This window comes from Dendropsophus ebraccatus, chromosome 15 (genome assembly GCF_027789765.1).
Source record: "Dendropsophus ebraccatus isolate aDenEbr1 chromosome 15, aDenEbr1.pat, whole genome shotgun sequence".
In the NCBI taxonomy this organism is placed as follows: domain Eukaryota; kingdom Metazoa; phylum Chordata; class Amphibia; order Anura; family Hylidae; genus Dendropsophus; species Dendropsophus ebraccatus.
The window spans coordinates 37,443,103-37,457,692 of NC_091468.1; the positions used below are offsets into that span (position 1 = coordinate 37,443,103).

Sequence of the window (14,590 nt, forward strand, 5' to 3'; positions counted from 1 at the left end):
AGGGGCGGGGCAACCCGGGAGGGGGTGGGGCATCCCACAGTAAGACTCAGCAACTTAAGAAAAAATGGCGGGATGCTGCGGGCCGCGCGGCTCCCGAAGGGGGCGGGGCCTAGCGGGAGGGGGCGGAGCATCCCACAGTGCAGAATCAGCCACATAAGAAAAATGGCGGGATGCAGCGGCCCACACGGCACCCGAAAGGGGGCGGAGCCTAACGGGAGGGGCGGGGCATCCACAGTGCAGGCTCAGCAACCTAAGAAAAATGGCGGGATGCTGCGGCCGAAAGGGGCGGGGCCTAACGGAGGGGCGGGGCATCCCCCAGAGCAGGTACTCCAGACATAGCCACACTAAGGAAAAACGCGGGAAACCGCGTGAGCCTGCACAGCACTGACAGGAGTGGGAGACCCCTCACTGTACACCCCATGGCACAGTACAAAATAAAATGGTGGAGGGGGCTGGCCTGTTACTGACTGAGGAGAGAGCCACAGAGGTACAGTGACCCTCAGGGAGTGGAGCATGGGGAGATGAGAAATCCCTGTGTGAGGAAAGCATGGCCCAGGGGTTGTCTATAAGAATACAATGGTGGCCTGGGAGGGAGGGCAGGGGGAATATACTCACCATATAGGAGCACATACTCACCATTGTTGTCTTCAGCCGGTGGGTGCCTCACCTTAACGCGCCAAGCTTTGGGGGGCGAGGCGGGAAGGGGCTGTGCGGATACAGAGTCCGCAGAAAGGCGACCAGACTGATCTGGGGCCCTGGTGTCACGTTGCCGGCCGGTGGCGACCGAGGGGTGACAGCCCATTTACATTTATGGTCTGTTCCCTGGTCGCATAGTGGGGGGATCAGGGTGAGTTTTAGATAACCCACCGTGCCCAAGAATCCATAGGACCTAGAAGGAAAAAGAAAATCTAACTAACTAAACATAAAGGAAGAAACTGGTCTGGAGAACCCAGACCTGTGTCTGCCTCCTACTGACACTAAGCTAAACTGGTTTACCTCAGTGCCTGTGGGCGGGTATATCCTGCTCAGGAGGAGTCACTTCCTTTGTTTCTTTCTTAGTGTCAGCGCCTCCTAGTGGCAGCAGCCTATACCCATGGTATCTGTGTCCCCCAATAAGACGCACGAGAAATAGCAAGTAACTAAACTCTGAACACTGATAAGAAATTAGATTATCTGACAATGACAACACCAGTCTTACCAGCCATAAATATCCATGGTTATGTCATACAGTATACACAGGTAATTAACTACATATGGAAGGCTAAACTTGAATGACTGGGAGAGTTATTCCTCGATTTTTCTGTTAGCAGCCAAAATAAGAAAATGTACTCGCATACGATTTTTGCAGGTTTTGATTTTGGCAAAACTCCATAGGTCCATTCTGCCATGCAGGCCCGTTTCTGCCATGAGGCAGACTGAGGCTTCTGCCTCAGGCGGCAGCTCCTGTCATCCTGCAGGGGGCGGCAGAATCTTCTCTGCCACTGTCATTTTAGTGAAGTTTAACTTCACTAAAATGACAGCAGCCCCGGCCCCCTGCTCGGGTGATTAACACAGCGGCACATGCAGTTTATGCCCACTCATACAAGACCCGACGCTTCAGTTCACTGCTCTCTTGCCCTGTACTGTAAGCCGGCACTCACAGGATTGAGACCCCTCCCCCAGCCAGGATCAAACCCCCGGTCTGATCTTTACCTGTCTGCTGTATGGCGCTGTTGTCACTTGGCCTGGGAGAGGGGTCTTAACCCTGCGAGTGCCGGCTTACAGTTCAGGGGAAGAGAGCAGTGGACAGAGGAGTCGCGTTGTGTGAGTAGGGGGAGGGGGGTGCTTTCTCCTCCTGTCACTGTCAGGCCTGTGTCCCAGTGTAGGTGAAGGAGAAGGAGATGAGGTTACCCTGCTGCTGCCACACGGCCTGATAAACTGTGCTGGGAAGTCTGTATGTGTGAGGCAGCTGTAGGGTTAATCTTCACAGGCCGTGCGTCCCTGTGGTGGAGGACCTGTGACCTCTGCATGGCCTGTGTGCCTCCTCCTCTTCACCCTCCCTGGGCAGCAGGATCCTCTGTCTCCCTCCATGTCTACCCCTGGCTTTTGAGTAAGAATACTCACTGTCTGTCTGTATTAATATCTCTATCACCTCTTTTGTTCTCTCTATCTCATCTATCTATCTATCCATTATCTATCCACTATCTATCTATTATCTATCCACTATCTATCTATCTCCTATCTATCCACTATCTATCTATCTATTAATCTATCTGTCTATCTATCATCTATCTATCTACTATGTATCTATTATTCTATCTATCTATTAATCTATCTGTCTATCTATCTATCTCCTATCTATCTATCTATTATCTATCTATTATCTATCCATTATCTATTATCTATCTCCTATCTATCTATCTATCTATCTATCTATCTATCTATCTACCTACCTACCTATCTCGTATCTATCTATCTCATATCTATCTATCTATCTATCTCATATCTATCTATCTCATATATATCTATCTATCTGTCTATCATCGCCCCCAGTGTACATATATATCCACATGTGCTACTATTTACCACCCCCTCCATTAATATACTACAGTGTACATATGCATCTACATGTGCTGCGATATATACCCTATACAACACTATACTGCCATATATTACACTACACTGTTAAATAGTGTGGAGCTGCCATGCTGTGCAGACTAGTTAGTAGTGAAGCGCACAGCTTGTCTGGATCCAGCCCTCAGCCTCTCTGTGCTGGAACTTTTAGTACAACAATTTCAGCTTAAAAATTATGCCTGGTTCTTTTTTTTAATTTAAATTTTATTTTGCCAACTCTTACTTTACAGCAATGTTATTATAAATAAAAATATACATTCTGATCCCTCTAATCTCCCTCCCCCCCCCCTCTTCCAGGCAAGGGTATCTCAATATTTGTAATAATATTCTTCATACTTATTGTATACTTTAACCATTTCCTCCCATGCCTTTACCTCGGGGGCTTCTACTGCCAACCAGTTTTTAACTATAAGCAATCTAGCTACAAATAATCTTTTATGTAGGCATGTTTTTTCCCTTCTGCCTGTACCCTCCAGTTCCAACTCTGCTCCCAAAATAGTCACCCATGGGTTCCAGGGAGTCTCAATCTTTAATTCTGTGTTAACTTTTACCATTATCCCTTGTAATACAACAATTTCAGCTTAAAAATTATGCCTGCTTCTTTATAAAGTAAGAGTCTTATGAGGTTCTGCAGCAGCTGAGGTGTGTTTACTGATAGCTGCGGTATTCATATGGGAATAGTTGACAAACAATTGATTCTAGGATTTTTTTTGGGGGGGGCGCCATTTTAATTTTCGCCTCAGGCAGCACAAAAGCTAGAAACGGCCCTGCTGCCATGTATCAAGAATCCAGGCTCGTTGTAGTCATGGGTATGTGTTTCGATATTTTCTTGGCATACATTAGGCCCCTTGGCATGGATCTGTCAATATGCTATGTTGCTTGTCTAAGGACAACACACTATAGATTGACTGCTGTAGTAGCCCAAACAGCGCTAAATATAATGTGCTTTTTGGATTTTGTGACTTGTTAAAGTGAAGCCAGCTTTAATACACACCGAACACACGAGTCTCTCCTAAATATAACAAGGTGTTTTAAGGGTAAAATGGATTAATATTCAATGTTCTATTCCAGGTGTAAAAATTCATGAGCAAAATGATAATTTAAAGAGTCACTGTCGTATTTTTTTTTTTTTTTTGCAGAAATCAATAGTCCAGGCGATTTTAAGAAACTTTGTAATTGGGTTTATTAGCCAAATCTGCCATTATCTGCATGTAAAAAGCCTTTTCCCAGGTCCCCCCCTCCTTCCTCTTTTTCATCCACTCCAAAAAATCTGAAAATTGTGACTTGTTGCAGGAGACGTCCCCTGTCTGCTCTAGGGAGAGGGGAGGGGGGAGGAGGAAGGAGGGAGTTAGCCGGCAGCAGAAAGCAGATAACAGAGGATTACAGGCACGGAGCTGGGTGACAGCTGTAATCTGAGCTCAGACAGGTCACTGGTGACTGTCACAGGAGATATCCCGTGAGGGATTTGTAGATTAACTCTTTGTTGTCCTGTTTTGGTCTTTTCTTTAGCTCTCTCCATAGGAGAACAATGAAGACAGGGGGGAGAGCTTCAAACTGCTTTTTCATGATAAAAATGCATTTTTCGGATAATAAACCCAATTACAAAGTTTCTTAAAATCGCCTGGACTATTGATTTCTGCAAAAAAAAAAATTCACGACAGTGACACTTTAAGAATATGAAGGAATAAAAGAAAAACTGCACATTTGTACCTGTGCTCTGAATACTTGTTCTTTCTTTGAGAAGCACATCAACGAGAATTCGACGGTAGAACACCAGCAAAGGAACATGGCACATGCTGCCAACCAGCGTCTCTGGAAGAAGACTGCAAGACACACAGACTACTTATTATGTGTGAATAAGGGGTTGGAAAGTTTTTTTGCGAACATGTTCTTTTGCATAAAGTTTATATATATATATATATATATATATATATATATATATATATATATATATATATATATAGTGTGTGTGTGTGTGTGTGTGTAAGTAATGTGGCCTCTGTGACACCTCCTGTTTTACCCAACTTGCACCCAGTCTGTTATGCACTTACTTTAACATTTCTCTTCTTTTCCTATTCAGTGATCTGATTTTAACTAGAAGACGGGGTTGCTTTCTCTGCGTTATCATTTGATGGAAGACGCCACTGGTTGCTGAGGGATAAATCATACATCACATGTTTTTCTAATTTTCCAAAAATTATTTTATTGACTTCAGAGAATACATTGTAGTACACCATTATGTTCACAGGCAGGGGGCGCAGAAACATAATAACAAAAAAAAGTATACTTACCAATCCATGTGCCCTCTCAGCGATGACTTCCAATTACCTCCCCGCCACCAGCCTCCTGCATCATCACATACCCGTTCATGGATTGCCCGCTCAACCAATCAGTCACTAGAAAGGAACACCACTGCAATCACTGATTGGCAGATCGGGCAATCTGTTAGCTGGGCCATGATCTTTCAGCAGCCAGAGCCAGGCACGTGACAAACCCGGATATCGGTCAAAGATGACATTGGGGGGGGGGGTGCTGTCGGAGAGATCCGCAAGCAGCGCTATGGGGGCATGGGAATGGGTAAGTATGCTTTTTTTTATTATGTTCCTGAAACCCCCTGACTTCCTGTCATTTTTAAGTTTGTTGGGACTTCCTCTTTAAAATCTAACTGGAAATTTTTATATTGTTTAAATTCAGTCTACCACCAATTCTGCCTACAAGCTGCCCCACAGTGCTGACTAGAGATGCATGCTCGAGTTCAATTATACAGCATTTCAATACAAGTGGCTGAGAAGAAACTCTAGTGCTGACACCATCAAGAAATCTCAAGCATGCGCAGTGACTCCATTGTCTCTACCATCCTGTCTTGGTACTGTGTGTGTGGCAAAGACAGGAGAGTTACTGCACATGAACGAGATTTTCAGCAGTCTATTTATGACATCAGTGATACGGAGCAGCTGGTTCAAGTCTCCAGACTTAGGGTGGGTTCATACTACGGAATTCTCGTGGATAAGTTCCGCGGAATTCAATCAGCTGTCCACGCACCTTTCCGCCGGCTCCATATACACCATTCTATGGGCCGACGTATTCCGCTATCCGACGAAAGAAGTGACATGTCACTTCTTTCGGCGGATAGCGGAATACGCCGGCCCATAGAATGGTGTCTATGAAGCCGGCGGAAAGGCGCACGGCCGTGCGACCGGACATACTGCGGAAGTCCGCTGACATTATCCGCAAGAATTCCGTAGTATGAACCCACCCTTAAATCAAAAAACCTAGTAATATTGTTTTACCTCGTCTTGAAATAGACGGATCAACTTCTACTCCTCGTTCATATGGGGTTCCACCATTTAACGTCAGTTCATATGTCCTATAGGAAATGAAATAAACTCATACAACAGATAATATTTTAAAAAATAGCACAACTTTGCAATGGAGCGAGAAACTATGCAGTAGAGCACATGCTATAAGGTTGTATGCAATACCACAATTTCAACAAAAAACACAACATGTCAATACACTAAAAATAGCTTTCACACTTTCAAGCTTGAAAACAGCACCAAAACAAACAAAAAAAAAAGTATGAACTTCTGGGATATTTGAAACAAGTACTATCTGTAAAGCACCAAACTTTTTTTTAACTGAAGTTTATGGTAAGTTGAGATTGCTGGGACAGTTTCTGCATGTAGGTGCTTGCCCCATGCCCACTCATCCATAGTCAGCTGTGTGGGCACTTCCTACGTGTCAAGATGGGGACCAAGAAATTATTAGCAACATGGCAGTGCCGGAAAAGCAGTGGTGCAGGAGTGTGCAGGGGAGTATGTTATCATTTTCTTTAAAGCCACTTTGACCCTTTCTAAAAATGTTTTAATACAACCCTATTTAAGGCTATGTTCACACTATGTATATTTGAGGCTGTATATTTGAGGCTGCATAGCAACCAAAACAAGGAGTGGATTGAAAACACAAAAAGGCTCTGTTCACATAATGTTGAAATTGAGTGGATGGCCGTCATTTAATGGCAAATATGTCCTGTTATTTTAAAACAACGGCTGTTGTATTAGAATAATAGACGTTATTTACGGTTGTATGGCGGCCATCCACTCAATTACAACATTGTGTGGACAGAGCCTTTCTGTGTTTTCAATCCACTCCTGGTTTTGGTTGCTATGAGGACCTGACATGAGGACCAAATACAGCCTCAAATATACGTAGTGTGAACCCAGCCTAAAGGTGTACTCTCACCTCATCTAACTTAGCTAGAGCTCATTAAGGGCCCTATTCCACAGGACGATTATCGTTCAAATTATCGTTAAGTCGTTCGAATCTAAGCGATAATCGTTCGGTTGAATAGCAGTTAACGATTAATGACCGAACGAAAAATCGTTGATCGTTTTATTAAGACCTAGACCTATTTTTATCGTTGCTCATTCGCAAATTGTTCGCATTGAATAAGACGTCGTTCGGTCGTTCACAGTAGTGACGAACGCAATAGCGACGACCGCAAGAAAAATCATAAGTATCGATTATCTTTCCATGTAAATGGTTGAACGATTTCACGCCTTTCGCAATAGCGGTCGTTTGGATCGTTTATCGGTAATGATTATGCAAACGATAATCGTCCCGTGGAATAGGGCCCTAAATTATAGTCCTGTGTTTTGAGACTCTTCAATGAGGCTCCACGGGCTCCTCTTTTGCATATTCATGTTTCCCAGGGGGCAATGCACCTAGGACTTCACTGCATTGAGCGCTTTCACTAGCAGCCGTCAGTGTTGTCATTTGGCTGGTCTCCCTTAGTTCAGCCATCTGTTTCTCTTATGGCTCTACTAGGCATTGCTCCCACCTAGCCAGAATCCTGCTCCACACTGATGAGGGGCAACACCCGAAACAGCTGTATGTGGATGGTTACCTAGCTTTGGTTTATCCCTTGTCATTACATTGACTTATAGGGCCACTTAATATGGTGGTTTTGGTAGTTTCCTAACAGGAGCTGCCCCCTGGCTGGGTCCTTCCCGGAGGGATATCTGACTAGTCCTGTGTTTTGAGACTCTTCAATGAGGCTCCACTTTTGCATATTCATGTTTCCCAGGGGGCAATGCACCTAGGACTTCACTGCATTGAGCGCTTTCACTAACAGCCGGCAGTGTTGTCATTTGGCTGGTCTCCCTGAGTTCAGCAATCTGTTTCTCTTATAGCTCAACTAGGCAATGCTCCCACCTAGCCAGAATCCTGCTCCACACTGATGAGGGGCAACACCCTGAAACAGCTGTATGTGGATGGTTACCTAGCTTTGATTTATCCCTTGTCATTACATTGACTTATAGGGCCACTTAATATGGTGGTTTTGGTGGTTTCCTAACAGGAGCTGCCCCTTGGCTGGGTCCTTCCCGGAGGGATATCTGGCTAGCACTGTGTTTTGAGACTCTTCAATGAGGCTCCACGGGCTCCTCTTTTGCATATTCATGTTTCCCAGGGGGCAATGCACCTAGGACTTCACTGCATTGAATGCTTTCACTGGCAGCCGGCAGTGTTGTCATTTGGCTGGTCTCCCTGAGTTCAGCAACCTGTTTCTCTTATGGCCTAAATTAAAGAGGAAGATCCACAAAAATCAAAACCCACTGGGGAAGGGGGGGTAAATCTCCCCCATAGTGTATATAGACTGTGTAATATAAAAGTAAATATGTATACTATATCTATGCAAACATCTGCCAGACCAATGTTTTTACAGCAGAGTGGTGTCAGTAAGCTAAACAATGCGCTGTCAACAATGGGAGGGAAAGAAACTGCATATCAGAAGAAGAATGCATGTTAGCTAAAAGAATGTACTTGCAAAAATATTTATTTTGATGAGCCCTACAAGTATAACTTTATTAGTTGAGATTGGAATATCCCTTTAAGTGTTCTCTTTTATTACCAGGGCTACTTTTAAAACAAATATATTAAATGTGCCACCCTATTGATATAGTGTATGCTGGTTGTACCAATTATATTAGGTTCCACATTGCTGCCTGCTTCCTCTGGTTCATGATATCATCAGAATCATTATGGTTGTCAACTGTCTGTTCATCTGTATAACCTAATAAGCTCTCTGCTGGTAATAGACCTCAGTTATTTATAGAGGACCGTAAGTGACACCTCAAGCATTGGCTTGCGGTACTAAAAACTGGAGGAAATCCCTGATCATGTAGGTGCTTGATAGCATCACACTATGAATGTTACCCTGTTCATGGGAATATTATATAAATCTGTGAAAGGCTTTCATTGTTACATTTTATGGTCAGAGTCCATTAATCCCAGCGTATTACATGTCAGTTTAATGGGCTGTAAAACACTCATAAAATGTAACGCCTACTACAGGCACATTGACTGTGCGCCACTGGTAATAGATGAGTGGCCAGAAATGGAGAGAGTTTCCGAGTTTCCACTTAGCTACTTATTTCTGACCTGTAGATTTTACATGACAATAAAAAAAAAAGTGACTTAAGTTCAGGTTTAGTCATCAATTTACTAAGCGCCACCTTCACATGTCTCCATTGATGGAGTGTTGTTTACAATGACTACATGTAGAGCGAATTCGTTTGATCAGCGATCCGCTCATCAAGCCGCCTGCCTTTCAGCACTGCTCGCTCCCTGCCGCTCCACCCTGGGTGCCAGGGAAAAGCTGGTTCCAATCCTGGGAAACTGGGAAAAGTTTCCCAAGATTGGATCCAGCTTTACCCGGCATCCATACCATGCACACGCACATCCACACCATGTACAATATTCGGGAGCAAAAAAATTTCACACTAGAAGCTAAAAAAAAAGTTAAAGAATTATGTTGGTTTTATTGAAACTTTTCAATGGAATAATCTTTACTGCTTACTAACAGGTCGTACCAGACCTGTGAATGGAAGACTGGCCAGTCTTCACATCCATTGACTGCAGTTTCTTGCTGTGCCGCTAGGGATCCTGGACGGAGTGTATACTATGTGTATACACTCCGGCAGGGATTCCATAGACAGTCACGTAATGTATATTGTCGTATTAATTACAGCCGTTGTTGCAATTGGCAACAACGGCCGTATTTTTACAAAAATATACATTGTGTGAACATGGCTTAAAATGTAAAGTAGAAAAATAATATAGTAGTATAATAATGTAGTAAGCCACATGCCTAATACCCAAGATATGCATTCACTTTATTCTCCGGAGATCTGCAACCTACCTGGAAGGTAATGGAATTCCATTTACATCAAAGAGTTTTAGAAACGTCCAACCACAGCTTAACTCTCCCCTCTCTCCTGTTGACTGCAGAGGAGAAATGGAACAAAAGTGGCTTTCATCATTCTACCCTAAACTTTTCATATATTCACAGTGTTGGGAAAGGACAAAAGGATCTACAACAAATTCAACAGCATGGATCTGGAATTTTCCTGGATTTGCTCAGTTACCCTAACCTGTCAACCCCAAGTCTTCTACTGCAAACAGTAAAACAATGATATGATTATACACCTAAGAGAGATATATTATTCCACAGCTGCCCTACAAGTATGGATGCCTTTTTTAATAGGAGAAGAAGGCTAGGCCATTTGCAGACATCTCTAAGGGGAAAAACTATTGGGTATGGTATAAGACATGTCCATTATAATATAGTTAGGGGCTTATCGGTACGTGCCTACTCAAAATTCTTTACATGGCATGAAGAGATATGTAGTGTAAGGCTGCAATAAAGAGAACTAATGCTTTTGAAACTGACCTTAAAATTGGGGAATCTGTTCAAGCCCTTTTACACTGCTGTATTGCTGGGCAAAAAGTATTTATAGGAAACGGGTCAGCGATCAGCCAACGAAAGGTCTTTTATGTGGCCAATAAAACCATCTTCATTGACTCCATATCACCCTGTATAAACAGGTGCAGACAGCAATGCATTTATTGGGCTGCACAAACCATCTAATGATCAAACATTGGGCCCAGCCGCACAACTGCTCATACCTTGTAGAGTCTCTGCAAACAGGCACTGATCAGTAAGATTGGTAATCATCATTGGCAGCCCATTGGCCTATGTAGGAGGTCTGATAATCGCATTGCTATTGACTAATCTTCAATAGTTGATAACTGAACACTCGGCTGATAGTTACTACTCCTGTTTTTTCCCAAACCAATGCATGCAATATGTGGCTGAAGGTGCATGTGTAAAAAAACTGACACCTTTAGAGAACAGCATTTGGTGATATGCTTTACAGCAAGTCTCATGGAGCATAGGCACAAGAGAGAGTACTTGTCCTATTCAGATGAATAAGAACGGCTTCTGAACATGCTCTGGGACCTTTATGTAGATTATTTCATGGGAGAGGGATCCGAGCTGTGACCACCAGCTATTGGTGCGTACCTGTTATCTATATACTGGTGTCAGCTGTCACTGTACGCCTGTCTGTGCTGATAAGAAGGGCACTGCTAGGAAACATGTACAGAACAGGAAGTCTCAGCTTAGTTTTAAGCCTAGTGGTGAGAATGGAAACTGAAAGATCTCGGGATAATTTTAAAATAAAGATCAGATAGAATAATAGAAAGAGCATAACTAAAAATTCTTTAACATAAAATACATAAAAACTTGATTTAAACAATGGGTCATTTTCTGATGACACATTCCCTTTTAGATATATATGGGTGTGTATGGGTGTATGCCCTATCCAGTGGACAGGATAAAAGCAATCTATACAGAATAAGGGCATACAAATATTTACAGAAACATACAATGAGTAAGTGGCTGAGTATGATAATCTCAAGGAGGGCAATGGAAGTACTTCATAACACAATTATTCATCCTTTACAATGTACTTACATTGCGAATATAGGTAACTCCAACTTCAAAGAGGATTCCTATATCAGGGGACTGACAACCAGACCGCACAAAACAGTCGCCATCCAGGAGACTTGGAAGAATACCTGTGACCTAAACACATAAAGTCACATTATCAAAGATACATTTTAATTCATTACCATATTTTAATGTTTCAATTATGCCTTTTATTCCTCCTCACATTCTAAAACCCATTAGGGTTTTTTTTCATCTACTAATCTGTTTGAGGATTAATATTTTTGTGGGAGTTTTTGTTGGCACCCTTTATTTAATCACATAATGTATTTCAAAACCACAAAAAAAATGTGGGGCGAAGCAAACTTTTTCACAGAGTTTACCAAACCTTATTCTATGGGTAGGTATGATTACAATAATACTTTTTTTGTTTTGTTTTTACTACTGAAAAGTAATCAAACGAAAATCTTAGCATTGCCATGTAGAGATGAGCAAACTTTTAAAAGTTCGGTTCAGCCAGTTTCAACGAACCTTAAAGCAAAGTTTGAGTACGTCAGCTAAATAATTGCAGGGGTTTAGCAAGTTTGCTCATCAATAGCTACCTGTCTGCCATCCCCTGGGGTCCCCTACTGATCACAGCTGCCTCCATCTCCGGACTGAGAGGAGAGTGACAGCCTGCTCAGCCAATCACTGGCTGCGACAGGATGCCTTGAGAAAGTGCCAGACAGGCGTGAAACGTTGGTGGGGAGAGAGAGCATTTATGGGGAGTGCCGCTGAAGACATTCTTCTTTATGCATGGACTGTTATGAACTACTTCACAGCTGCGCACCACCTACACCAAAGAAGGAGGGAGTGTCATCCGTATATACCTATATGCTGGGACCTGACGTGCCAGTGACCCCTTGGATTTGACTGTCCCATCTCAGTCAGTCAGTGATTGGCTAAGCAAGCTGTCACTCTCATCTCGGGAGTGACAGCCTGCGCAGTCAATCACTGGCCACAGTGCTGTCCTTTGTCAGTTAGTGATTGGCTGAGCAGGTTGTAGGCAGTTGCAAATCAGTGAGAAACAGTGGAATCCTGTAGGAAGATACCAGGAGAGTGCGGATGAGCATACCTTTTTTATTTTTTTTTCTATGTGTATTAAATTGAATGTACCATCAGGTACATAGCTTTTTTTTTTTTTTTCCTATATTAGCAGATCGGCGCTGGTGTGGGGATCCCGGTGGCCAGTCTTTTTCTGTGCACCAGCCCAGCTCTATACACTGGGGCAGGCCCACTGCCCCCAGTGGGACGGTACCCCCTCCCCACTGTGACGTGGGTCCATTGATTCTAGGGGAGGGAATATCATCACACTGGGGGGGGGGCAGCAGACGAAACAGTGTATAGAGCCGGCAAAAGACTGGCCACCAGGATCCACGCGCCGGCGCCAATCTGCTAATGTAAAGAGAAAAAAATTGTGAATTGTGAAACTAAATTGTGAGGCCACCATCTTGAACCAGGTTTGCTACGAACTTTTTGCAAGGTTCGTAAAGTTCAGTTCACTCATCTCTATTACCATGCTTTAATCCCTAAAACTTTGACTATAAAGCATTGTGAGAGCATTGAGAGCTCAATTTTTACACCACGATCCACAAATTTTATCAGTACCACTTTGGGGTAAATGTGACTTTTGTATTGCTTTTAATTCCAGTTTTTTCCAATATGTGATGCAACCAAAAATTAATCTCTGACAACTGTAATTTATTTCTTCACTTACTGCGTTCACTGTATTGGATCAATAACATTATATTTTAATAGACAATTAAATGGCAAGCTTTGGGTGGATCTCTGATTCATGTCATTGACAGCGGGTGGTAGTTGTAGATAGCAGCCGACACCTAATGTGTATGTCATGGGATCAGCAACGTAGGAGTCAGGAAGGGGGTTAATCAAAAGTTTCTCTCTTCTTTTTAGCAACCGCCAATTTGTATGGATTTAAGACATTTCAAGTATGTGACTGTGCTTTCTCTCAATTAAGCGGAGAAAAAAAAAATTGCATGACATAATGCACACAAAAAGGTTACCCTTGGAGAAAATGTCCATGTTCTCGAGTTTTTGGGCAGCCACGTAGCCCTCACAGTATGAATGTTGCTTAGGACCTAAAAATATTAAAAAAAGGGTTCATGTAACATAACCATTGTGTATTTATTATCTAGCATTCAACTTCATCATTTTTGGTCAAAAGATGGGAAAAAATAAAGTAAGAAAATATGGAAAACAAAGGTTGCACCACGCTCTGTCACGCCTTATCCCTGTTTCCTCCTCCCTCTTCTATTTGAACAATAATTTTGTCTCAGTGCGCACGCTGTTTGCCCATGCTTCAAAGATGTAAAGGGCTGCGCGCATCCTGAATCCGTGCAGGCACCGTAGCCAGAAAGAGCAGCGCACATGTGGAGAGTCAGGTCTTGGTGACGAGTGTTCCCCTTTTTATTTTACTTATTTCCTTTCTTTGTACAATAAAGAAACAGGAAAGATATTTGAGTAATATAAAGAGGAAGATGCATGACATGTGAGATTTCCCAGGTGGGACAATAGTATGATGTTTGATCTTTATTTCTTCGACCCATTTGAGGAAAGCAGTTAAATAAAGATAGTGGGTGGGATGGGTTGTGGATACAAGAGAGAATATATATTAATTGACTGATTATTAATTGGTATTATTATTAATGTGTAGTGTGTTTTGTATTCTTTTGGATATGCTTAAAGTATCAATGTCGTTTATTTTTTTTTTGCAGAAATCAATAGTCCAAGCGATTTTAAGAAACTTGTAATTGGGTTTATTAGGCAAATATGCCATTATCTGCATTCAAAAAGACTTTCCCCAGCCCAACCCCCCCCCCTCTCCCTCCTCTCTCTCATTCACTGCTTATTATCAGAGAATCTTAACTCTTTTACATCAGTCGGGCCCTGTCTGTTTTTTTATGGAGAGGGGGAAGATTAGTCAGCAGCAGAGAGCAGAGAACAAAGGACTACACAGCAGGAGCTGTGTGAAAGCACATATTCAGAGGTCAGAGAGGTCAGTGCTGACTTCAGAGGAGATATCCTGGTGATGTAGCTGTAAATTAACTCTTTGTTGTCCTGTTTTGGTGCCTTATCTTCCTCCACCCCTCCCCTCTTTATAGAGAACAATGAAGACAGGGGGGGAGA

At 42.8% G+C, this 14,590-nt stretch overlaps 1 protein-coding gene across 3 annotated transcripts in view; it reads right to left on the reverse strand.

Moving 5' to 3' along the window:
- NPHP1 (nephrocystin 1) overlaps positions 1–14,590 on the reverse strand; it is a 57,715-nt gene that overhangs the window by 15,906 nt on the left and 27,219 nt on the right. For all 3 annotated transcript variants that reach the window (XM_069955044.1, XM_069955045.1, XM_069955043.1), the window contains 6 exons: positions 13,468–13,542; positions 11,432–11,542; positions 9,815–9,897; positions 5,904–5,980; positions 4,665–4,764; positions 4,324–4,436 (listed from right to left, as the gene is read on the reverse strand). In XM_069955044.1, the coding sequence (XP_069811145.1) occupies positions 4,324–4,436; positions 4,665–4,764; positions 5,904–5,980; positions 9,815–9,897; positions 11,432–11,542; positions 13,468–13,542 (559 nt within the window). The remainder of the gene's footprint in view (positions 1–4,323; positions 4,437–4,664; positions 4,765–5,903; positions 5,981–9,814; positions 9,898–11,431; positions 11,543–13,467; positions 13,543–14,590) is intronic.